The following is a 24107-nucleotide window of genomic DNA, read 5'->3' as shown; positions in this document are numbered from 1 at the left end:
TCTCTCTTCCCAGAGGGGTCTCCCAGGGACACAGATGAGGTGGGGGGCAGCTGTGGGGCTCCGGGTGGTGCCCCAGCTCCTTGTCTCGAGGCGGACGTGGGTGGCGGCCCCTACACCACGGGTTGGATGACATTCTTGTACTCAGGGCCGCTCGTTTGCTTCAGCTGAACCACGGTGGAGAAAAGCCACTTCACCTGTGGGTGGGGCAGAGACAGCGGATGTGAGAGAGGTCGGCGCCGGGGGGAGCTGCTCTGTCTGTCTGTCCATCACATTCCTTCCTTCCTTCTCACTCACTCGTTAAGTCTCTGGCTAATGAACCCTTCTTCTTTCTCTTCCCGCTCCGTGCTACCCTCTCCGGTGCTACACTCACTCCTGCTTTCGCCCCACCCTGCCACCGGCTCCTCACGCTCACCTTGAACAGGGTCACCGTGGCGCTGTAGCACACACTCAAGAGGAAGAGGGTGATGAAGACGGAGATGGTGGCCCAGAGATCTTCCAGCTCATCGTCGCCTTCCTCGCTGCAAAACTCGCCTGACAGGATCACCTCTGTTGGGGGAGAGAAAGAGACGTCAACGCCGACCCAGCCGCTGTCACAGAGACAGCTCGGACTGTGCGTCCGACACCAGCCCATCTGTTTCCCGTGCCGCCAATCCGTTTATAGACACACCCAGCCATGACCAGGTCCCTCTGAGTCCATGCATCCACGCATCCATCCATCCCTCCCTCCCTCTGTCCCTCCATTCATCCATGACTACAACCCTCTCCATCTATCCAACCATGCCTCATCCATCCCTCCCTCCCTTCCTCCGTCCATCCATCCATCCGACACCCGTCTACATCTCTCCCTCTACCCATCCATCTCTAGACAAATCCATCCCTGCGTGTTGTGATGAGATGAAGGCCTCGAACCTCAAAGGTCTCATCTCACTCGTCCCATGTGGCTGTGGCCCTACACCGAGGTGGTGGAGTTTGGCCATGTGTTGACACCCGCCCGCTAATAATTCCCTGGCCCCTCAGTCTGAGCCACCCCACACTGTGGCCTCCTGAGAGCTCACAGCCCCACGTTCCCCTCCTGCCTCGTTTTAGAGACCTGTGTGGAGCTATGGAGATATTAACACCTGTCTCTACAGCGCTAGGCCTGCCTTGTGTGGACGGGGTTGGGCTGAGATGCCAGAGAGATGGGTTTAAATTCCCGTTCTGCCACGGACGTGTGGCATGGCCTGAATTTCTCCATGTCTGTTTCCCTGCCTGTGATCCCGCAATACCAGAGAAGCATGTGATGTTGTTACGCCAGGCAGAGCTGATTACAGCTGCCTGCAGGTTTTGGATACCAGGTGAGGAACAAAAACACGCCTGCACCGATTAGTACCCTTATTTTTAATTACGGCACACGCTTTAAACAGCAGTGGGAGACCTGAACGCTCGGCGAAGCGGGCTGCAGGGGAGGCGCCATGCAATTGAAGCGGATTTATGGCCGAGTTTTGTTGCGCAGCTTGCATTTCATAAGGACCAGGATGGCTGGATTCCCACACGTGTGCCTCTGCTAGCCTGACCCAAATGCCCTGAATGAGCCAGGAGTCACTTCAGGTGGAACGCAGCCACCTCTGGGGCCGGTTATACAGGGCCCCCTTGAGGCCTCATGGAATCTGCAGCTGCACTGGGTGTAGGTTATGGGGCTGTTGAACACGGTTGTGTCTATGTGCAGAGGACGGGGGTCTCAGGTTTCACTCTCATATGAGAAATGACGCGGCCTGGAGCACGGCCTGTCCCACTGCGCCCCCCGCCCTGCTCGCTGGAGCAGGGCCCCGTGGGGTGGCGCCAGCTGGAGCATGTGTGTCTCGCTCCCTTCTTAAAGAGCGGCAGGGATCTCAGAGGTAGGGGCAGTGGCTTCTAAGAAGAGGCAGAGGGGTCTCCATTTAAACAGCCCCATGTGCCACCCCAGTGGTGGCTGGAGAACAGGTGCGTGGATCTGTGTGTTTGCGTCTCTCTGTGTGTGTATGAACATGACAGTCGATGTGGGAGGAGCCCGGGTTCACTCTCCTACTCTGTGTGCTCCCCCTCCTCCTTGCAACTGTGCTGTCCCCCCCAGATAACAGCCCTAACACTGCTGCTAACCGCCACCTCCCCTTTAGCGCTAGGTACAGCGCTGTGTGCCTGGCACTGGTGCGATTAAGTCCTGCGCTTGCCCATCTGGCCCTGGGGTGAATACACACGTGTGCATGTGTGTGAGTTATGGGGGTGCACTGTGGGGCTGCGTAGGAGATGGGACTCATTAGAGGGGGCATAAGAAAGTCTGTATCCTCTGTTTCCCCGACTCGCTCAGGCCCCCAATGTCACCAGAGATAGTGAGACTTCAGCTGAGTCCCTGCTTAGTGTGCGCTCCAGATAATAGCCCTACTGCTGCTGCTTTGCGGGCCCTTTGTCCCAGGAGCTGATCCTTGCTGGGGGTGTTTCCTGTATGTTATCCTATCATCCCCTCCCTAGCTGCCACCAAAGGCTGAGGTTGGAGGGAGACCCCTTTTCTTTCCAGTCATCTGGGGAGATGTGTGTGTGGGGCAGGGTATTTGAATTACCCTCTTCCCACTGATTCTGTCTGGACATTTCCCGTGGGGCATCTGCTCCTCTGCAGGGTGGGAGGTTGACCATGAAACAGCGCCCCTCTGGGCATGCTCGTGTCCTAGGCTAGAGAATCCATCCATTCACCCATCCACCTACCGAGCTATCCCCTTATAGATTCATCCGTCCCTAACCATCCATCGCCATCTGTCCCCATTGACATTCAGCCATCCATCCATTGTCAAATCTAGAGTTGTCCAACCATCCATTGCTATGGGCGCTTCTCCCTTCATCTCATCCATACATCCCCCTACACGCCCATCCGACCATCCATCTCCCCACACGCCCCTTCATCCATCCATACATCCATCCCCCTAAACACCCATCCATCCCCCTACATGCCAATCCATCCATCCATCCAACTCCCTACATGCCCATCCATTTAACCCCAGGCAAACTTATTTTCCTTTTATCATCAACCCCAAGGGTACTGATCGATTGCCAAATGTACCCATCAATCCATCACTGTTCACTTTCACGTCCATTCATCGCCACCTCTATGCATTCCTCTATCACAGTCTATCTGTGGCCATCCATTTGTCCATCCATTTGTCCTTTGGGATGGGTATACATCCAACCTGCACTATAGACTTATTCTTCCATCCCATCCCATCTGGTTATCCATGGGCATTCACCCCTGTGAATTGTCCAGCCACCCTTCCCTCAGTTCTTCTCTGTCTAGGGACAGACAACTGGGTGGGACTCAGAGCAACTGGATTATATTTTGTAGGTCTGTCACTGGTGGAACCTGGGACAGTTCCCTTCCTCCTCTTGGTGCCTTGGTTTCCCCTCCCCTCGCCTTTGAGTATTTAGGGTGTGAGAGAGATGGTCTCTCCCAGTATCTGTGGCATGCCTGGCCCAAAAGAGCTTTGATCTGAATTGCGAGTGTAGTTACTATTTTAATCCAAATAGTCATCTCTGTGGGTATCTGTGGGTCTATCAGTCCTTCCCGATGAAGTACGTATGTATGTATCCATCTAACCCTTTCCCTGAGCATCTGGCCTTCCAGCTGAGCCAGGCTTCAATGTGTGCTTTCCTCTGCCGTTTGTATATACGTATATGTGTAGCTGACCAGCTACCTGCCTCTCCATCCCTAACTTCCATGGTGTGTATTTAGTCATGCCTCCACTCAACCATCCTTCCATGGCACCTCCCAGGTATCTCCCCACCCTGCCTTCCATGGCATGTATTCATGTGTCTCTCCACCGCTCAGGGGCATCTACCCATGTGTCTATCCATCCATCCATGGTACATATGTGTCCACCCATCCAGCATCTGGTTTTAGCATCTCCAGTATTGGGGCACCTCAGCATCTCCAGCCGCCCAACCCGGTGACCCACAGACATCCCTCTGTGACATCACAACGAGGAGGCCTGGGGGTGATCTCAGACTACTTCCATTTATTTAGTGGTTGTGGTTGAGGGCACAGAGATTATTTACAGGATTATTTATCTACTGGACAAAGCTAGCAGCGGGGTTTGGAGGAGCTGTCTTCATTTACCGGAGGCTTTGCTGATGGTGCGCTGAGTGAATTTCTGTTGCAGGGCTTCGTGGACCACCATGCAGGTGTAGGAGGTCCCGCTGTTCCAGCTGTCTTTGCTGACTTTCAGCATGCTGTAGAGGAAGAAGGCCGAGTCGCCTTTGCTTTCCTTCATGGGCGAGGTGGTGACGTAATCGAGGCTGGTGTCGGCTTTGTGGTTCTTCATCCATTGCACCGAGATGTCCTCGGGGAAGAAGCCCCGTACTAGGCAGGTGAGGCTGACGGAGTCTTTGCCGCTGTTCAGCTCATCGGAGTGAGGGTGCAGGAGGTAGACACCCGGGGCCGAGCGCTTGCCTTGGGTGGGTGGGACGGAGGACACAGGTGAGCCATGCACATTACTCATCTGGGGCCAGGCGGGGAGGAGGACGAGGTAGAAAAATCTCTGTTCTGTTCTGGGATGGAGAGGCTGGGGTCTGGGTGTTGGCCTCTCCGGAGGAGAATATGGGGTTCTGGGTTTGGAGCTGGAAAGGGGCTGGAATGGTTGGGGCATCCCCTTATGCAGCCTCCCTCCCTACCGGGGGCTGGGATAGGGAATGACTCTCCCTGCCCGCCTCTTACCTGGCTTCTTGGTGATGGTTTTGATGATGGGCGATGGCAGGTCCGAGTGCTCCACTTTGCAGGTGAAGATCTCTCCATTGTCCCAGTCACGGGTGTGGATGGGCACGGAGCTGGAGGCGGTGAAGGTGCCATTGAACTGCTCCTTTATGATCGGGGGCTCAGGGCTCATGGACCCTGGCTTCTCCCGTGACCAGACCACCCCTAGGCCAGTGTCGCTTGGCAGGTTGACGACCAGGCAGGTGAGTTTGGGGTACTGGTCCACATAGAGGGCAGCGGCAGATGGTGGCACCATGAAGACGTGGATGTCACTGGAAGATGGGGTTTCTTCTGGGGATGGGAGAGCCAGAGTCAGAAGTGTGGCCTGGATTCCCACCTCCCCCCAACCCATCCCCGTCTCCCCCACCCATTACCTTCCCACCTCAGGCCCAGTCTGGTCTCCCCGCTCTACTCCCCAGCCAGGGAGGTCTCCCTCCCCAGGCAGAATCACCTTTGCACTTGCGGGCGTGGTCCTGCACTTGTTTTCCAGTGCCCGGGTGGGACACCTGGCAGGTGTATGTCTTGCCCTCCATAAAGCTTTCCTGGGCGACCTTGGCCACGCTGCGGGTGCTGAAGGTCTTGCTACCGGAGTCCTCCTTGGGCAGGTCGGTGACACCACTGAGGAGCCCCGACTGGCCGTCCACCAGCCAGTTCACCGTCAGGGCCTTGGGGTAGAAGCCAGAGATGACGCAGAGCAGGTTCATAGAAGCCGGCCCTGGTTTGGTGCTGCAGGAGGAGTGGAAGACGTGCACCTCCGGGGCATGGGGCTGAACGGGGACAGACTCTGGGAGAGAGGATGGAGTGGTTAGTTACTGTGCAGACCTCCTACGGAGGCCCTGCAGCTCTCCCTGCGGCATATGCCCCCGCCACTTTTCTTTGCATCCCTCCACCCTTCTGCGCCTGGCGTCTGTCTGTCTGTCACCACACCCAACACGATCCACCTATGCCCTCTCTTCACGGCCTCCGTCTCTCCCCATCAGCTCCCAACACGAGACACCCTCCACTCCAGCCCTCTCCCACTGGGCCGCGCCGCGCTGTCCCTACTTGGGATTTCCTTGGAGATGCTGGTGCTGGTGGGCTGGTGCTGGACGTTGCAGCGGTAGGTGGTCGACTCCCAGCTGCTGGCCGGGACGGTGAGTTGGCTGCTGAGACTGTAGAGACCGGAGGAGCTCATCATGGCGGGGTAGGTCGTCACGCTCGTGGAGATGGCGCCCGGATTCCAGCTCACTGTGACCGGCTCGGGGAAGTAACTTGCGACGAGGCAGCCGAAAGTGACCTGGGAGGTGGTGGCCTCGCCGGGGCAGGAGGTCAGGGGGAAAACAGACGGGGCGGTGTTGGTAGCTGCACATGGAAATAAAGGATGGATAACAACTGATCCCCTTTACCGCTCTCGGGACCAGCGCTCACTGCCGGGGGAGAGCATCTGTGTTTAATGGGGGCCAGAGATGGCTGTCAGGTTGCAGGACAGACTGACAGAGATTCTGGACTCCATAAGACCGGTTGCTACACCTAGACACAGTAACAGCTGGTCCCAAGGTCAACAATCTCAGAGTCTAAATAGGTAAGAGACAGTAAAGGGGAAACTCAGGCAGAGAGTGGGGCAAGGACCTGGTCACAGCAGGCCAGTAGTACAGACAGGGAGAGAACCCAGGCGTTCTGAGTCCCAAACTTTGCTCTAAAGTGTCGTGTGTTGATGCAGCTGCTCAGTCATCCCAGGGGTTGATTTGACGGTGTGGAGGGTTGTTCCCAGTAATTTGTGCCACGTTTTTCCCTGAGGAGCCAATGGGAATTAGGCACCAAAGCAGTAGTGAAATTCCCCTTGGACAGATTACAGCCCCGGCACTAGAAAACAACCCACGGTTTGAGCAAGGAGCTGAAATCTGGGGATGTTCCTTGTCTCTCCAAAGAAGCCGGGTATCACTCAAGTCTGGGTGTTCAGTCCTGCACCTGGAGATGTACAGACCGTGTGACACTAGCAGCTTTATCTAACCAGTTCATTGCTAACATTATTGGCCCCTAGTGGCTAGTTCACAATTCTGCATCTTGAACATACGTGGTGAGGTGTCCCCAATAAGTTCCCAGGCCAGGGTAGGAAAGACTGGGGCTGGCTAAGTCAACCCATGACATGTGGGCCCTTTGTGATGGAGATAGGGTTAAAATTATATGTAGAGGAGGAGGATGAAAGGTCAGCGGTTAGGGTTAGGTGTTTTGGTTATGGGCTGCAGGGGTAGGGTTAGGGTATAATTAAGGGTCATGGTTCAATGGCTGGGTTCAAATACTTTGCCAGTCTCATGTTCCATATCTGACTGGTTGTGGTTGGATTTCCTGCCAATTTCGCAACCATTTAAGTGCTCAGAATGCAACCGGCTCTGCTGCCATTTCGCAGCGGGAGTTTGTGAGCCTCTTGAGTCCTAGCCCCAGGGGCCAGTTTGCCCAGATGACTCTCAATTCTGGTGCTGAGCTGCTTGCTACCCGACGGGGACACTGAAATTCATGCTCAGAGTGTCAAAGTGAGGAGGTTAGGTTAGCGCTGGGGTTAAGGTTAGGGGTTCGAGGGTATGTTCTTTAGTACTAGTATCACACTGGCCTTGCAGACCCAGTTGAGGATCAGGACCCATTGCACTACAGAGAACTAACAATGAGGACTCTACTGATGCCAGGAGAACTGCAGCCTTAAGTCATCTAAGGTCCTGGTTTGGGGGATAGGGCTGGGTCGTTAGGAGTGGGTTTGAAGGGAGCTTCAGAGTTGAGGGGTCAGAGATGGGGAGGAGGGTTAGATATCTGGGATTGAGGATGAAGTTAGGGTCCGTGTGAAAGGGTGAGGATTAGGATGTTGCGGTTACGGAGTTGGTGCATCTTTCAGGGTTTGGGAAGCTGGGGTGAGGGTCATGGTTATTGAGTTAGCCAGAGTTGGGGTGGGTTAAGGTTTGGTTTAGGGTCACAGTTTTGGGGTTAGGGTAAAAAGCTTCCCCCCCAACTCAATACTCGATTGGTTATCACAGCCCCTGGCTCACCCCTTTTCTAGCCCGATTGCCACACAAGAAACCACCCAGATACCAACTGATTTGGATGAAGATTTTGCTGTATGTTTTCCTCAGCGATACGGGAAGAGTCTCCCAAGAATGCCAGCTGTCTCAATTCCTGGGGGCCAAAGAAGAGGCGCTTTGGGGAGCTGTTACCAGGGTCCCTATTTCCAGTGGGGTTTAGCTGGAGATGCTGGAGCTTGGAAACGAAGCCCAACTGTCTCCAGTTGAGTGCCCCGCAAGAACGGAGCCAGCTCAACTCATAGGACAATTTAGTAACTTGAACTCTGAGCCATCACCTGCACAGGGCCTGCCAGTTACATCCAGCTCCAGGCAGCCACAGCCACATCTCGCTGTGCAGGGAACTCCCCTGCCTTGGCTCTCAGAATGGTGCATTAGAGGAGAGCTGGTGGCTGAATGCAGGGATGGCTGATAGCGACATGCTCCAGCACACAGTGAGTTTAGGGGTTTACCTCTGACAAGGGACATGTGAAAGGGGAAATTTATGGCTCAGTTAAGAAAGTTTTCTGTTACAAATATTTGCAAATGGGCTAAAGAGAAGAGACAATTAAATCCTCTTTGGAACAGCTCTGCCAGTGCCCCTCACTCCCGACCCTTAGCCCTGCTATCCAAGTCCTGGGTTCCCTCCAATCCCAGCCCTGCCAGTGCCACTAACTCCTGACCCACAGCCCCCTGCTAGCCCAGCCCTGCTCCCCCAGCTCTGCTGCTGCCCCTCACTCCCGACACACAGCTCTCTGCTTATGCAGCCCTGCCCTCCAGCTGTGCTGGTGTCCCTAATTCATGACCCCAAGCTCCTTCTAGCCCTATCCTGCCCCGCAATCAATCTGCCAGTGCCCCTCACTCTTGACCCACAGCCCCTGCTATCCCAGCGCTGGGCATCCCCACAACAGCCAGTTCCAGTCCCCACATCTCAAGGCTATCAAAGCTCTCAGGCTTCCCCCCTTGGCTCTGCTAGTGCCCCTCACTCCACCCTGCAGCCCCTGCTAGCCTAGTTGTGGTGTCACCCCCAGGTCTGGGGGTGTCCCTTCCTCCCTATCCTGAGCCCCCCTGACAGCCCAGCCCTAGGGTACTCCCTACAGCTCTGCATGTGCTCCTCACTCCCGACCTGCAGCCCCGCTCACCGAGTCCTGAGGTCCCCCTGCAACTCCACGGGAGCCCCTCAGTTCTGACCTGGAGCCCCTGATAACCCAGCCACAGGGTCTCCCCCATAGCTCTGCGGGTGTCCCTAACTCCTGACCCACAGCGCCCTGCTAGCCAAGCACTGCCCCCTCAGCTCTGCTGGTGCCCCCCACCCCCTCCCTGCAGCCCCCTGCTTGCCCAGCCCCGGGGTCCCCCTATAGCTTTGCTGGTGTCGCTCACCCCCAACCAAGGTCCCTGCTAGTCCAGCCCTGTCCCTCCAGCTGTGCTGGTGCCCCTAACTCCTGACCCCAAGCTTCTGCTAAGCCCAGTCTTGCCCCCCAATAAATCTGGCAGACCCCGTCACTCTTGACCCACAGCCGCCTGCTATCCCAGCTCTGGGCATCCCCACAACAGCCAGTTCCAGTCCCCACATCTCAAGGCTATCAAAGCTCTCAGGATTCCCCCTTTGCTCTGCGGATGCCCCTCACTCCACCCTGCAGCCACTGCTAGTTGAGCCCCAGGGTCTCCCCTATAGGTCTGCTGGTGGCCCTGACTCCCGACCTGCAGCCCCCTGCTAGTCCAGCCCTAGGGGCCCCCATATAGATGTGCTGGTGCTCCTCAGTCCAGACTCGCAGCACCTACTAGCCTGGCCCTGGGGTCCCCCCCCCCCGGCCCAGCTCTGCTGGTGACCCTCACTCCTGAGGTGCAGCTCCTGCTAGCCCCGCTCTGGGTTCTCTCAGCTTTGTGGGTGCCCCTCACTCCCGACCTACGGGCCCTCATCGCTCAGCCCTGAAGTCCCCCCTATAGTTCTGCTGGTTCCCCTCATCCCCCCCCTCCCTGCAGCCCCTGCAAACCTGGCCCTAGGGTCCCCCCGATAGCTCTGCTGGTGCACCTCACTCCAGATCTGCAGCCCGGCCCTAGGGTCCCCCCCATAGCTCTGTGGGTGACCCTCACTCCTGAGGTGCAGCCCCAGCAAGCCCAGCCCTGGGTCGCCTCCCTACTGCACAGCTGGTCTCCCTGAATCTTGACTTCCAGGCTCACAGTTTTCCAGCCCAGGACCCTTTTTTAAGCGGTTTCCCCAGTTGATTGGTGGAGTGTGAGGTAAGCACCTCTGTTCCCACTATCTGTGCTGGGCGGGGGGAGAAGGCACAACCCGGCCTGCAAGACCCAACCCCAGCATAACCAGGCAGCACTGGGGGACCCACCTGCTGCACCCTTCTGCATAGGTCAGAACAGAACCCAGGAGTCCTGGCTCCCAGCCCCCCTGCTCTAACCCACTAGCCCCCGCTCCATTCCCAGAGCCTGGGAGAGAACACAGGCATCCTGGCTCACTTTCTAGCTTAGTCGCCTTCCCTAATGCTCTGGTACGACTAAAACACCCTCTGTACTCACGGGACAGGAATCCAGTAGCAGCTGCTTTCCTCTAATTTCTTCATCCAATTGCTGGCCATGGCGGGATGTGGCCCAGCGCTGTAGACCAGGGGGTTCTGTCCGTGAGTCCAGTGCTGCTCGGCATCTGTCGTGTAGCTCTTCTGAGGCAACTCAGTCTGTTAGACAGAACCCTCTCCTCCCCCCGAATGGTAGTCAAGACAATTAATTATTGTTTGAGAACAATAGGTGACGCCCATATTGGGGATTTGCCTGTTCAAGCTGGTGAGAAGGTGTGAAAATTGGAGCTGTGGCTGCAGGCAGGGGGCTAAAACGGGGGTGAAAAAAACAACCTGGGTGAGACTTTCACTTGCGTAAACTTCCCCTTTTCAGCTCGTGTTTGTTTGTTGGTTGATTTTCCCCAGAGATTTGGTGAAGAAGGCTGAAGAGGTCAGGAAAGATTGAGGCCTCCGGGGTGGGGGTTCTTTGAATAACCTGCCAGGTGGGAAGGTAAAAAAGCAGAAACCAGGGTTCCCACATGGGGGGAAAAAGGGTTCACTTTACTGAGCCCCGAGACCCTGGGAGGCCCAGTCCAGGCTGCACCCCCCCCATTAGCATGAGAAAAAAGTTTTCATGGCTCATGAGATGGTAAATGTGGGACAAGGGATTGTGGTGTGTGTGTGGGAAGGGCCTCGTGTTCCAAATTTGAACTGGGCCCAAAAATATTATGCTTGGGCCCTGCTGTCCCACAACACACTTGCCCCCTCCCAGCTTGGTTTCCTCTGCAAATTCTATGGGCGTTCTCTCTCCTCCATTATCCAAGTCGTTAAAGAAAATATTGGATAGGGCCCAAAGCAGGACTGACCCTGCAGGATCCCACTGGATACGCCTCCCCCCTTGACAGCAAACCACTCTCTGGGTACGGGTTTCCAACCATTTGTGCACCCACCTCACAGTAGTTTCAGCCAGACCCCATTTCCCTACATTGCTTAGGAGAACATCATGTGAGACGGTGTGAAAAGCCTGAATGAAAACCAAGATCCGTCACATCACATCCACATCCCTCATCCACTCCGCCAATCACCCTGTCTAGAAAGGGTATCAGGTTGGTTTGACACGGTTTGTTCTTGATGAACCTCTGCTGGCTGTTCCTTATCAGCCTATGATCCTTGTGTGATAAATAAAGGGTTTAATAATTTGGAATCAAATCAATCAATTAATAAATCTTTCTGTCTTTCTCCATACATGGTCCTCAGTCTACTCAGTGGTTTTCCTGGCCCCAGGGCTCGCGTGGCTGATCCACCTCTGTGGGTTTGTACCTAGCCCCTCGTCTCCCACTGGGCCAGTTCAGAGGAGCCAATTCTCAGCCAATTCTCCATGCACCGTGGTGCCCCCCACATGCACAGAGCAGATCCGAGGAGAGCCCCCAAAAGCCAGGGAGGAAGGCAGTGAACGAGAAGGAGCCGGCGTTGAATATTTATGTATTTATTTACTGTCACTCAGTTCAAAGAACAAAAGTCACACACACAAAAAGACAGCCAGGAGCTAAACACGCAACATTCAGACCAACAGCGATAAAGGCGTCTGTGATCCGGCTCCAGGGCTGGCTGAGGGGTGTGGGGAACAGCACACGGAGCTCTTACTCTCTAGGGGACACCAGCCCCCATGTTGGCCCAGGGTGGGGTATACAGACATGGGGCCTTTTCCCGCTAGGGTGCACTGGCCCCAATCCAGCATCAGGGGAGGGAATTAATGGGCTCAGGATTGTGGGAAACGAGTGGTTTCCTTTCTGCGGAGCACACTGGTTCCCTGCATGCTACGAGTTGTAGTCCGGTCTCAGCCCGGCCCCCAGCAGGGCAGCGTCCCCAGTGGCTGAGGGCTGAGTAGGCCATGTGGGGTGAACTCCTCTCTCCCCCAAGAGGGGTCTCCCAGGGAAACAGCATGGATGGGGGGCAGCTGTGGGGCTCAGGGTGGTGCCCCGGACCCGTCTCTCTAGGCGGATGGGGGTGGCAGACCCTACACCACAGTCTGATGAACGTTCTTGTACTCGCGGACCCTCGCTTGCTTCAGCTTCACCATGGTGGAGAAAAGTAACTTCACCTGCGGGTGGGGCAGAGACAATGGGTGTGAGAGGGGTCGGCGCTGGTGGGAGCTGCTCTGTCTGTCTGTCCGTCGCATTCCTTCCTTCCTTCCTTCCCATTTACTCGTTAAGTGTGTGACTAATGAACACTTCTTCTTTCTGTCTCTGCTCCGTGCTACCCTCTCCGGTGCTACACTCACTCCTGCCTTCGCCCCACCCTGCCACCGGCCCTTCATGCTCACCTTGAACAGGGTCACTGTGGCACTGTAGCACACACTCAAGAGGAAGAGGGTGATGAAGACGGAGATGGTGGACCAGAGACGGTCCACCTCTTCGTCAGCTTCCTCGCTGCAAAACTCGCCTGACAGGATCACCTCTGTTGGGGGAGAGAAAGAAACGTCAACGCCGACCCAGCCGCTGTCACAGAGACAGCTCAGACTGTGCGACCACCGCCAGCCCATCTGTCACCTGCGCCGCCAATCCGTTTCTAGACACGCCCAGCCATGACCAGGCCCCTCTCAATCCATCCATCCCTCCATCTGTCCCTCCATCCATCCATCCCTCCCTCCCTCCGTCCATCGGTGTCCCAGCACGACACCCATCTACATCTCTCCATCTACCCATCCATCTCTAGATAAATCCATCCCTGCCTGCTGTGATGAGATGAAGGCCACGAGCCCCAAAGGTCTCCTCTCACTCATCCCATGAGGCCGTCGCCCTACACCGAGGTGCTGGAACTTGGCCGTGTGTTGACACCCACCCACTTGTAGTTTCCTGGCCACTCAGTCTGAGGCACCCAACACTGTGGCCCCCTGGGTGCTCACAGTCCCACGTCCCCTCCTGGCCTCTCTCTAGAGGCTCGAGTGGAGCTGCAGAGGTATTAACACCTGTCTCCACAGCACCAGGCCTGCCTTGTATGGACAGGGTTGGGCTGAGATGCCAGAGAGCTGGGTTTAAATTCCGGCTCTGCCACGGACCTGTGGCATGGCCTGTATTTCTTCATGTCTTTGTTTCCCTTCCTGTGATCCCGCAATGCCAGAAGAGCATGTGAGGTTCCGGGATGATGGTGCTGGGCTGGGAGAGCCCCATAAAGACCAGGATGGATGGATTCCCACACGTGTGTCTCTGCGATACTGACCCCAATTCCCCAAACGAGCCAGGAGTAACTTCAGGTGGAACGCAGCCGCCTCTGGGGCCGGTTATACAGGCTCCTTGGGCCCTCGTGGAAGCTGCAGCTGCATCGGGTGTGAGTTATGGGGCTGTTCAACAAGGTCTTGTCTATGCGCAGAGCCATGGGTATTTTGAGAACGGCGGTCTGAGGTTTGACTCTGATAGGAGAGATGGTGCGACCTGGAGCCTGGCCGGTCCCACTGCACCCCCCGCCCTGCTCACTGGAACATGGTCCTGCGGGGTGGTGCCGGCTGGAGGACGGGGGTCTCGCTCCCTACTTAAAAGAGGGCAGAGATCTTGGAGACTGGGGGCAGCGGCTTCTTATAGAGGGCAAGGGATCCCTGTATAAACAGCCCCTGTGCCCCACCCCAGTGGTGACTGGAAAACAGGTGCATGGATCTGTGTGTGTGTGTCTCTCTCTCTGTGTACGAACATGGCAGTTGATGTGAGAGGAGCCCAGGTTCACTCTCCTACTCTGTGTACTCCCACTCCGCCTCAGAACTGTGCTGGTCCCTCCTGGATAATAGCCCTAACACTGCTGCTAACCCCACCTCCCCTTCAGTGCTAGGTGTGGTGTTGTGCGCGTGGCACTGGTGGGATTGAGCCCTGTGCCCACCCGTCCAGCCCTGATGCAGATACAGATGCGTGTGTATGTGCTTGTGTGAGTTATGCGGGTCCTCTGTGGGGCAGTGTAGGAGATGGGACTCATGGGGGGGCCATAGGAGGTCTGCATCCTCTGTTCCTCCCCAGTTCCTTAGGCCCCCCTATGTCACCAGAGCTAGTGAGACTGTAGCTGAGCCCCTGCTTAGTGTCTGCATCAGATATCAGCTCTACTACTGCTGCTCCTTTGTGAGCCCTGGGTCCCAGGAGCTGATCCCTGCTGCGGGTGTTTCCTGTAGATTAGCCTATCACCCCCCTCCCTAGCTGTCACAGAAGGTTGAGGGAGATCCCTTTTCCTCTCAGCCATCTGGGGAGGTGTGTGTGTGGAGCAGGGTATTTGAATTACCCTCTCCCCACTGATTCTGTCGGGACATTTCCTGTGGGGCATCTGCTCCACTGCGGGTTGGGAGGCTGACCCTCAACGGCACCCCTCTGGGCATGCTCGAATAATAGACTCACTGGGATGCCAAGGATTGCTTGGCCATCCAGCGACCCACCTATCCATCCAACATCCCAGCCCTCCTCAGCCCTCACCATCCATCCACCCACACAACCCATCCAGCTACCGAGCTATCCCTTTATAGATTTATCCGTCCCGAACCATCCATCACCATCTGTCCCCATTGACATTCAGACATTCGTCACCATCCATCCATTGTCAAATCTACAATCGTCCAGACATCCATTGCCATGGGCGCTTCTCCCTTCATCTCATCCTTCCGTCCCCCTACCCACCAGACCATCCATCCATTTTCCTACAAGCCCATCCATCCTTCCGTCCATATGCCCATCGATATTCTCATTCATCCGTCCATCCATCCATCCTCGTAAATGCCCATCCATCCATCCCTGTACACGCCCATCCATCCATCCAGTCTCCCTGTACACGCCCATCCATCCATCCTTTCACACTCCTACACGCCCATCCATCTTTTCCCCTACATGCCCATCCATCCATCCCCAGGCATATTCATTTTTCGATTATCATCAACCCCAGTGGTACCAGCACATTGCTATATGCACCCACCCATCCATCGCTGTTCACCATTCATCCCCACTTTTAACCATCCGACCAGCTGTGGCCATCCATTTGTCCATCCATTCATCCTGCATGATGGGTAACCATCCAACCTGTGCCATTGATTTATCCTTCCATCCCATCCCATCCAGTTATCCATGGACATTCACCCCTGTGAATTGTCCAGCCACCCTTCCCTCGGTTCCTCTCAATCTAGGGATAAGCAACTGGGCAAGACGCAGAGCAACTGGATTATATTTGTAGATCTGTCACTGGTGGGAGCTGGGACAGGTCCCTTCCTCCTCTTGGTGCCTTGATTTCCCCTCCCCTTTGTCTATTTAGGCTGTGAGAGGGATGGTCTCCCATAGTGTCTGTTCCATGTCCGGCCCAACAAGGCTCTGATCTGAATTGGGGGTGTAGGTGCTATTTAAATCCAAAATATCATCTCTGTGGGTCTATCAGTGCTTCCCGATGAAGTACGTATGTATGTATCCATCTAATCCTCTCCCTGAACACCTGGCCTTCCAACTGAGCCAGTTTCCATGTGCCCTTTCCTCTGCCATTTGTATGTATGTATGTATGTATGTGTGTAGCTGACCAGCTACCCGCCTCTGCATCCCTCCTTCCATGGCGTGTATTTAGTCATGCCTCCACTTAACCATCCTTCCATGGCACCTCCCAGGTATATCCCATCCTGCCTTCCATGGCATGTATTCATGTGTCTCTCCACCACTCAGGGGCATCTACCCATGTGTCTATCCATCCATCCATGGTACATATGTGTCCACCCATCCAGGAACCAATTTTAGCACCTCCAGCATTGAGGCACCTCAGCATCTCCAGCCCCCCAACCTGGCGACCCACAGACATCCCTCTGTGACATCACAACAAGGAGGCCTGGGGGTGATCTCAGACTACTTCCATTTATTCACTGGTTGTTGTTGAGGGCACAGAGATTATTTACAGGATTATTTATCTACTGGACAAGGCTAGCAGCGGGGTTTGGAGGAGCTGTCTTCATTTACCGGAGGGTTTGCTGGTGATGCGCTGAGTGAATTTCAGTGGAAGGGCTTCATGGACGACCATGCAGGTGTAGGAGTCCCCGCTGTTCCAGCTGTCTTTGCTGACTTTCAGCATGCTGTAGAGGAAGAAAGTGGAGTCGCCTTCTCCTTCCTTCAGGGGTGAGGTGGTGATGTATTTGAGGCTTGTGTCAGCCTTGTGGTTCTTCATCCATTGCACCGAGATGTCCTCGGGGAAGAAGCCCCGCACTAGGCAGGTGAGGCTGACGGAGTCTTTGTCGCTGCTCAGCTCATCGGGGTGAGGGTTGAGGAGGTAGACACCCGGGACCGAACGCTTGCCTTGGGTGGGTGGGACAGAGGACACAGATGAGCCATGCACATCACTCATCTGGGGCCAGGTGGGGAGGAGGACAGGGTAGAAAGATGCCCATGCTGCTCAGGGTTGGAGGGGCTGGGGACTGGGTTGGTCTTTCTGGAGCACTATTTGGGGGTGGTGTTTTGGGGCTGGAAAGGGGCCGGAATGGTTGGGGCATCCCCTTACGCAGCCTCCCTCTCTGCCGGGGTCTGGGATGGGGGTCTCTCTCTCTGCCCGCTTCTTACCTGGCTTCTTGGTGATGGTTTTGATGATGGGCGATGGCAGGTCCAAGTGCTCCACTTTGCAGGTGAAGGTCTCTCCATTGTCCCAGTCACGGGTGTGGATGGGCACAGAGATGGAGGCGGTGAAGGTGCCATTGAACTGCTCCAGCAGGATCATGGACTCAGGGCTGATGGACCCTGGCTTCTCCCGGGACCAAACCACCCCCAGGCCAGTGTCGCTTGGCAGGTTGACGACCAGGCAAGTGAGTTTGGGGTAGTGGTCCACAAAGAGGGCGGTGGCGGTTGGGGGCACAATGAAGACGTGGATGTCACTGGAAGACAGGGTTTCTTCTGGAGATGGGAGAGCCAGGGTCAGAAGCGTGGCCTGGTTTCCCACCTATCCCCAAGCCCATCCCCATCTCCCCCACCCAGTCCCTTCCCACCTCAGGTCCAGCCTGGTATTCCCGCTCTACTCCACCAGGCCTGGGACATCTCCCCTCCCCATGCAGCCTGGCCGAAATCAATGTCACCTTTGCACTTGCGGGCATTGTCCTGCACTTCAGTCTTGCTGCGTGGGTGGGACACGTGGCAGGTGTATGTCTTGCCCTCCATAAAGCTTTGTTGGGAGACCGTGGCCACACTGCGGGTGCTGAAGGTCTTGCTAACCGAGTCCTTCTTGGGTGGGTCGGTGACACCGCTGAGGAGCCCTGACTGGCCGTCCACCAGCCAGTTCACCGTCAGGGCCTGGGGGTAGAAGCCGGAGATGACGCAGAGCAGGTTGATGGAAGCTGCCCCTGGCTTGGTGCTGCAGGAGGAGTGGAAGACGTGCACCTCGGGGGCTTGGGGCTTGGGCTCTGGGATAGAGGATGGCGTGGTTAGTTATTATGCAGATGCCCTATGTACCCCCCACTCCGTTCCCTGCAGTATGAGCCCCAGCAGCTTCTTTTTGCTTGGTCTAATCTCTCCACATCCCTCCACCCTTCTGCGCCTTGTGTCCATCTGTCTGCTCCACACCCAACACGATCCACCTATGTCCTTTCTCCATGGCCTCTGTCTCTCCCCATCAGCTCCCAAGACGAGACACCCTCCACTCCAGCCCTCTCCCACTGGGCCGTGCCGCGCCGCGCTGTCCCTACTTGGGATTTCCTTGGAGATGCTGGTACTGGTGGGCTGGTGCTGGACGTCACAGCGATAGGTGGTCGACTCCCAGCTGCTGGCCGGGACGGTGAGTTGGCTGCTGAGACTGTTGAGACCGGAGGAGCTCATCATGGCGGGGTAGGTCGTCACGCCCGTGGAGATGGCACCAGAGTTCCACCTCACCGTGACCGGCTCGGGGAAGTAACCCGTGACGAGGCAGCCAAAAGTGACCTGGGAGGTGGTGGCCTCGTCGGGGCAGGAGGTCAGGGGAAAGACAAATGGAGCCTTGGGGCTAACTGCAGAGGGAAAGAGAGGGAAAAAGAGGGAAAGACAATGACTGAGCCTCTGCCCTGCTCTGGGGGCAGCGCTCGCTGCCGGGGGAGAGCATCTGTGTTTAACGGGGACCAGAGATTGTGGTCAGGGTGCAGGACAGACTGACAGAGATCCTGCACCCCATAGGACCGGTTGCTACACCTAGACACTGGAACAAATGGTCCCAAGATCAACAAACTCAGAGTCTAAATAGGCAATACAGCAAAGAATCAGAGGGGAAACTGAGGCAGAGAGCGGGGAATGGACCTGGTCACAGCAGACCAGTGATACAGCGAGGTTGAGAACCCAGGCGTCCTGAGTCTCAAATTTTGCTCTAGGGTCTGGAAGGTGCCGTGTCCTGGTGCGACTGCTCAGCCATCACGGGGGTTGATTTGACGGCGTGGAGGGTTGTTCCCAGTAATTTGTGCCTGGTTTTTCTCTGAGGATCCAAAGAGAGTTAGGATCCAAAGTGACAGTGAAATTCCCCTTGGAGAAATTACAGCCCCTGGCACTAGAAAAGAGTCCAAGGTTTTGAGCAAGGAACGGAAATCTGGGGAGATTCCTGGTCTCTCCAAAGAAGCCGGTTATCACTCGAGTCAGGGTTTTTAGTCCTGCACATGGAGGCGTGCAGACTGTGTAACACTAGCAGCGTTAGCTGGGACAAAAATATTAAATATTAATTATGAATGTTACAGTCTATTAAGCTCCTTGGTTCATTGCTAACATCATTGATCCCTAGTGGGTAGTTTGCAATTCTGCAGCTCGAACACACGTAGTGAGGTGTCCGCGATGAGTTGACAGGCCAGGGTAGGAGATACTGGGGCTGGCTAAGTCAGCACAGGATATGTAGGTCCTTTGGGCTGGAGGTAGGTTTAAAATTATATGTAGGGGATGAGGATGGAAGGTCAGCGGTTAGGGTTAGGTGTTGGGGTTATGGGCTGGAGGGGTAGAATCAAGGGTCATGGTTCAATGGTTGGGTGCAGATACCTTGCAAGTCTCATGTTCCACATCTGACCATCTGTGGTTGGATTTCTTGCCAATTTTGCAGCCATTCAACCACTCAGAATCCAACCGGCTCTGCTGCCATTTCCCAGTGGGAGTTTGTGAGACTCTTGGGTGCTATCTCAAGGTGCCAGTTTGCCCAGATGACTCATAATTCTGGTGCCAAGCTGCTTGGTACCCAACAGGGACACAGAAATTGTCAGAGGGTAAAGTGAGGAGGTTAGGTTAGTGCTGGGGTTAAGGTTAGGGGTTCGAGGGTATAATTGTTCTTTAGTACTAGTATCACACTGGCCTTGCAGACCCAGTTGAGGATCAAGGACCCATCGGGCTACAGAGAACCAACCATGAGGATTCTACTGATGCCAGGAGAACTGCATCCTAGAGTCATCTAAGGTCAGGGTTTGCGGGATAGGGCTGGCACAAAGGGAGGGTCAGAGTTGGGGGCCAGAGATGGGGAGGAGGGTTCAAGATCTGGGGTTGAGGATGAAGTTAGGGTCCTAGTGAAAGGGTGAGGATTAGGATGTTGGGGTTAAGGAGTTGGTGAATCTTTCAGGGTTTGGGAAGCTGGGGTGAGGGTCATGGTTATTGAGTTAGGCCAGAGTTGGGGGGTTTAAGGAGTTGGGTTAAGGTTTGGTTTAGGGTCACAGTTTTGGGGTTAGGGTAAAAAATCCCCCCCCTCACCTCAATACTCAATTGGTTATCACAGCCCCTAGCTCACCCCTTTTCTAGCCCGATTGCCACACAAGAAACCACCCAGATACCAACTGATTTGGATGAAGATTTTGCTGTATGTTTTCCTCAGCTATACGGGAAGAGTCTCCCAAGAATGCCAGCTGCCTCAATTCCTGGGGGCACAAAGAAGAGGCACTTTGGAGTGCTGTTACCAGGGTCTGTATCTCCAGTGGGGTTTAGCCAGAGACGCTGGAGCCTGTCTCCTCTGGAAAGGAAGCCCAACGCGTCTCCAGCTGAGTGCCCTGCAAGAACGGAGCCGGCTCAATTTATAAGCTAAATTAGCAACTTGAACTCTGAGCTGTCACTTGCACCGGGGCTGCCAGTTACATCCAGACCCAGGAGGCCAGGGCCACATCTCTGTGTAGGGACTCCCTTGGCTTGGCTCTCAGCATAGTGCGTGAGAATAGAGCTGTTGGCCGAAGGCAGGGGCAGCTCAGAGTGATGTAGTCCGGCACACGGTGAGTTCAGGGGTTTACCTCTGACAAGGGACATGCCAAAGGGGAAATTTATGCTTCAGTTTAGGAAGTTTTCTGTTTCAAATATTTGCAATTGGGCTACAGAGAGGAGACAATTAAATCCCCTTAGAAATAGCTCTGCCTGTGCCCCTCACTCCCAACCCGAAGCCCCTGCTATCCAAGCCCTGGGTTCCCTCCAATCCCAGCTCTGCCAGTGCCACGAACTCCCGACTCACAGCCCCCTGCTAGCCAAGCCCTGCGACCCCAGCTCTGCCAGTGTCCCTAAATCACAACCCACAGCCCCCTGCTAGCCCAGCCCTGCTCCCCCAGCTCTGCTGCTGCCCCTCACTCCCGACACACAGCTCTCTGCTAATGCAGCCCTGCCCTCCAGCTGTGCTGGTGTCCCTAATTTATGACCCCAAGCTCCTTCTAGCCCTGTCCTGCCCCGCAATCAATCTGCCAGTGCCCCTCACTCTTGACCCACAGCCCCTACTATCCCAGCACTGGGCATCCCCACAACAGCCAGTTCCAGTCCCCACATCTCAAGGCTATCAAAGCTCTCAGGCTTCCCCCCTTGGCTCTGCTAGTGCCCCTCACTCCACCCTGCAGCCGCTGCTAGCTTGCTGTGGTGTCACCCCCAGGTGTGGGGGTGCCCCTCACTCCCTACCCTGAGCCCCCCTGCCAGCCCAGCCCTAGGGTCCCCCCTCCAGCTCTGCATGTGCTACTCACTCGTAACCTGCAGCCCTGCTCACCGAGTCCTGAGGTCTCTCTGCAACTCCGCGGGAGCCCCTCAGTTCTGATCCGGAGCCCCTGGAGCTCTGTGGGTGTCCCTAACTCCTGACCCACAGCCCCCTGTTAGCCAAGCACTGCCCCCTCAGCTCTGCCGGTGCCCCTCACCCCCTCCCTGCAGCCCCCTGCCAGCCCAACCCTAGGGTCCCCCCTATAGCTCTGCAGGTGTCCCTTACTCCCGACCTGCATCCCCTGCCATCTGAGCTCTGGGGTCCCCCCTATAGCTTTGCTGATGCCGCTCACTCCTGCCCTGCAGCACCCTGCCAACCCAGTCCTAAAGTCCCCCCCATAGTTCTGCTGGTGCCCATCACCCCAGAGCTGCAGTCCCTGATATCCCAGCCCTGGGGTTGCCCCAAGCACAGCTGGTGCTCCTCATTCCCTACCCTGAGCCCCTGCCAGCCCAGCCCTATGGTCCCCCTAAAGCTCTGCTGGTGCCCTACACTCCTGACTTGCAGCCCCCTGCCAGCCCAGCCCTAGCATCCTCCATTATAGTTCTGCAGGTGCCCCTCACTCCAGCCTGCAGCACCCTGCTCGCCCAGTCCTGGGGCTCCCCCGCAGCTCTGGAGATACCCCTCACTTGTGACCTGCAGCCCTACTTACTCAGCCCTCAAGTCACCCCTTGCAGCCCCCTGCCAGCCCAGCCCTAGCATCCTCCATTATAGTTCTGCAGGTGCCCCTCACTCCAGCCTGCAGCACCCTGCTCGCCCAGTCCTGGGGCTCCCCCGCAGCTCTGGAGATACCCCTCACTTGTGACCTGCAGCCCTATTTACTCAGCCCTCAAGTCACCCCTTGCAGCCCCCTGCCAGCCCAGCCCTCATCCTCCATTATAGTTCTGCAGGTGCCCCTCACTCCAGCCTGCAGCACCCTGCTCGCCCAGTCCTGGGGCTCCCCCGCAGCTCTGGAGATACCCCTCACTTGTGACCTGCAGCCCTACTTACTCAGCCCTCAAGTCACCCCTGTAGCTCTGCTGTTGCCCCTCACTCCCAATTGGCAGCCCCCTGCTAGTGCAGCCCTATAGTCCCTCCCATAGCTGTGCTGGTGCCCCTCATTTGCAACTTCACCCCCTACTAGCTGAGCCGTGGGGCTGCCCCCTGCTTTGTGGGTGCCCCTCACTCATGACATGGAGCCCCTGGTAGCTCAGCCCTGGGGTCCCTCCTATAACTCATCTGGTGCCTCTCACCCCCTCCCTGCAGCCTTTGCTTGCTTAGCTCTGTGGTCCCCCCAATAGCTCTGTGGGTGCTCCCCAATCCTGACTCACAGCCCCTGATAGACCAGCCTTGGAATCCCTCCCCATAGTTCTGCAGGTGCCCCTTATAGCTCTGTGGGTCCTCCTCACTCCCAACCTGCAGCCCCGGCTAGCCCAACCCTGAGGTCCCCCCCAACTCTGCAGCTGCCCCTCACTCCTGACCATCAGCCCCCGTTAGTGCAGCTCCAGGGTCTCCCCTATAGCTCTGCTGGTTCCCCTCACTCCTGATGTCCAGCCCCCTGCTAGTCCAGCCCTAGGGGCCCCTCCATAGTTCTGCAGGTGCCCCTCACTCCCGACCTGCAGCCCCAGCTAGCCCAGTCTGGGAGTGACTCCCTACAGCACAGTGGTCTCCCTGAATCTTGACTTCCAGGCATGCATTTTTCCAGCCCAGGACCCCTTTCAAAGTGATTTTCTCAGTTTATTGGTGGGGTGTGAACTAAGCACCTCGGTTCCCACTATCTGTGACTTTGGGGGGATGGCACAACCTGGTCTGCAAAACCCCTTCCCAGCTTAACCAGGCAGTTCTGGGGGAGCCACCTGCTGCACCCTGCCCCAGTATTCCTACTGCTCTGCATAGGTCAAAACAGAACCCAGGAGTCCTGGCTCCCAGCTCTAACCACTAGTCCCCACTCCATTCTGAGAACCTGAGAGAGAAGCTCAGTCGCCTTCCTTAATGCTCTGATACAACTAAAACACCCTCTGTACTCACAGGACAGGACTCCAATAGCAGCTGCTTTCCTCTAATTTCTTCACCCAATTGCTGGCCATGGCGGGCGGTGGCCTGGCGCTGTAGACCGGGGGTTCTGTCCGTGAGTTCAGTGCTGCTCGGCGTCTGTCGTGTAGCTCCTCTGAGGCAACTCAGCCTGTCAGACAGATCCCTCTCCTCCCCCCGAATGGTCGTCGGATAATTAATTATAGATTGAAAACAGTAGCTGACGCCCAGATGGGAGATTTGCTTGTTCAAGCTGGTGAGAAGGTGTGAAAATTGGACAGATGGACGCATGCAGGGGGCTAAAACGGGGATGGAAAAAACAACCTGGGTGAGACTGTCACTTGTGTAAACTTCCCCTTTTCATCCCTTGTTTGTTGGTTGGTTGGTTTTCCCCAGAGATTTGGTCAAGAAGGCTGAAGAGGTCAGGAAAGTTAGAGGCCGCTGGGGGTGGTGGGTCTTTCAGAGAACCTGCCAGGTGGGAGGGTAAAAAAGCAGGAACAGGGCTCCTGCATGGTGGGGGGAGGGGGAGAGGAAGGGTACACTTTACCGGGGCCCGGAGAGGTCCAGCCCAGGCTGCAATCCCCGTTAGCATGAGGAAAATTGTTTTTCATGAGATTGTATGTGTGGGACGAGGGACTGTGGTGTGTTTGTGGGAGGGGGCCCATGTTACAAATTTGTACTGGGCCCAAAAAATTATGCTTGGGCCCTGGAAGTGGGGATAGAACCCAGGAGTCCTGATTCTGAAGCCCCTCCCGCCCCCGCACTGTAACCTGGGAGATCCATGTCCAGTCCCAGAGCTGGCAATGGATCCATGGAGGCAAGGTACCCTGCAGAGAGCAGAGGGAAAATCCCAGACTCCTGGCTCCCAAGCACCCTGACTGGATAGATAGCTGATGGGGTGTGCCTGGGAATAGATAG

At 56.0% G+C, this 24107-nt stretch overlaps 4 gene segments (V, D, J or C); all 4 read right to left on the bottom strand.

Moving 5' to 3' along the window:
* LOC137143362 (Ig gamma-2C chain C region-like) overlaps positions 1-24107 on the bottom strand; it is a 110696-nt gene that overhangs the window by 20087 nt on the left and 66502 nt on the right.
* Positions 1-24107, bottom strand: part of LOC137143361 (immunoglobulin heavy constant epsilon-like) — a 98019-nt gene that overhangs the window by 8140 nt on the left and 65772 nt on the right.
* Positions 1-24107, bottom strand: part of LOC137143359 (Ig gamma-2C chain C region-like) — a 163754-nt gene that overhangs the window by 74269 nt on the left and 65378 nt on the right.
* The window catches only part of LOC137143360 (immunoglobulin heavy constant epsilon-like), an 86953-nt gene continuing 66840 nt past the window's right edge, over positions 3995-24107 (bottom strand). Inside the window, 4 exon segments of the C gene segment in view lie at positions 3995-4450; positions 4715-5041; positions 5202-5534; positions 5795-6091. Of these exon segments, the coding sequence occupies positions 4110-4450; positions 4715-5041; positions 5202-5534; positions 5795-6091 (1298 nt within the window).

The sequence above is a fragment of the Emydura macquarii genome, unplaced genomic scaffold, assembly GCF_026122565.2.
Source record: "Emydura macquarii macquarii isolate MOO-44397 ecotype Brisbane River unplaced genomic scaffold, CSIRO-AGI_Emac_v2 contig_3322, whole genome shotgun sequence".
In the NCBI taxonomy this organism is placed as follows: domain Eukaryota; kingdom Metazoa; phylum Chordata; order Testudines; family Chelidae; genus Emydura; species Emydura macquarii.
This window is presented reverse-complemented; position numbering and strand designations above follow the sequence as displayed.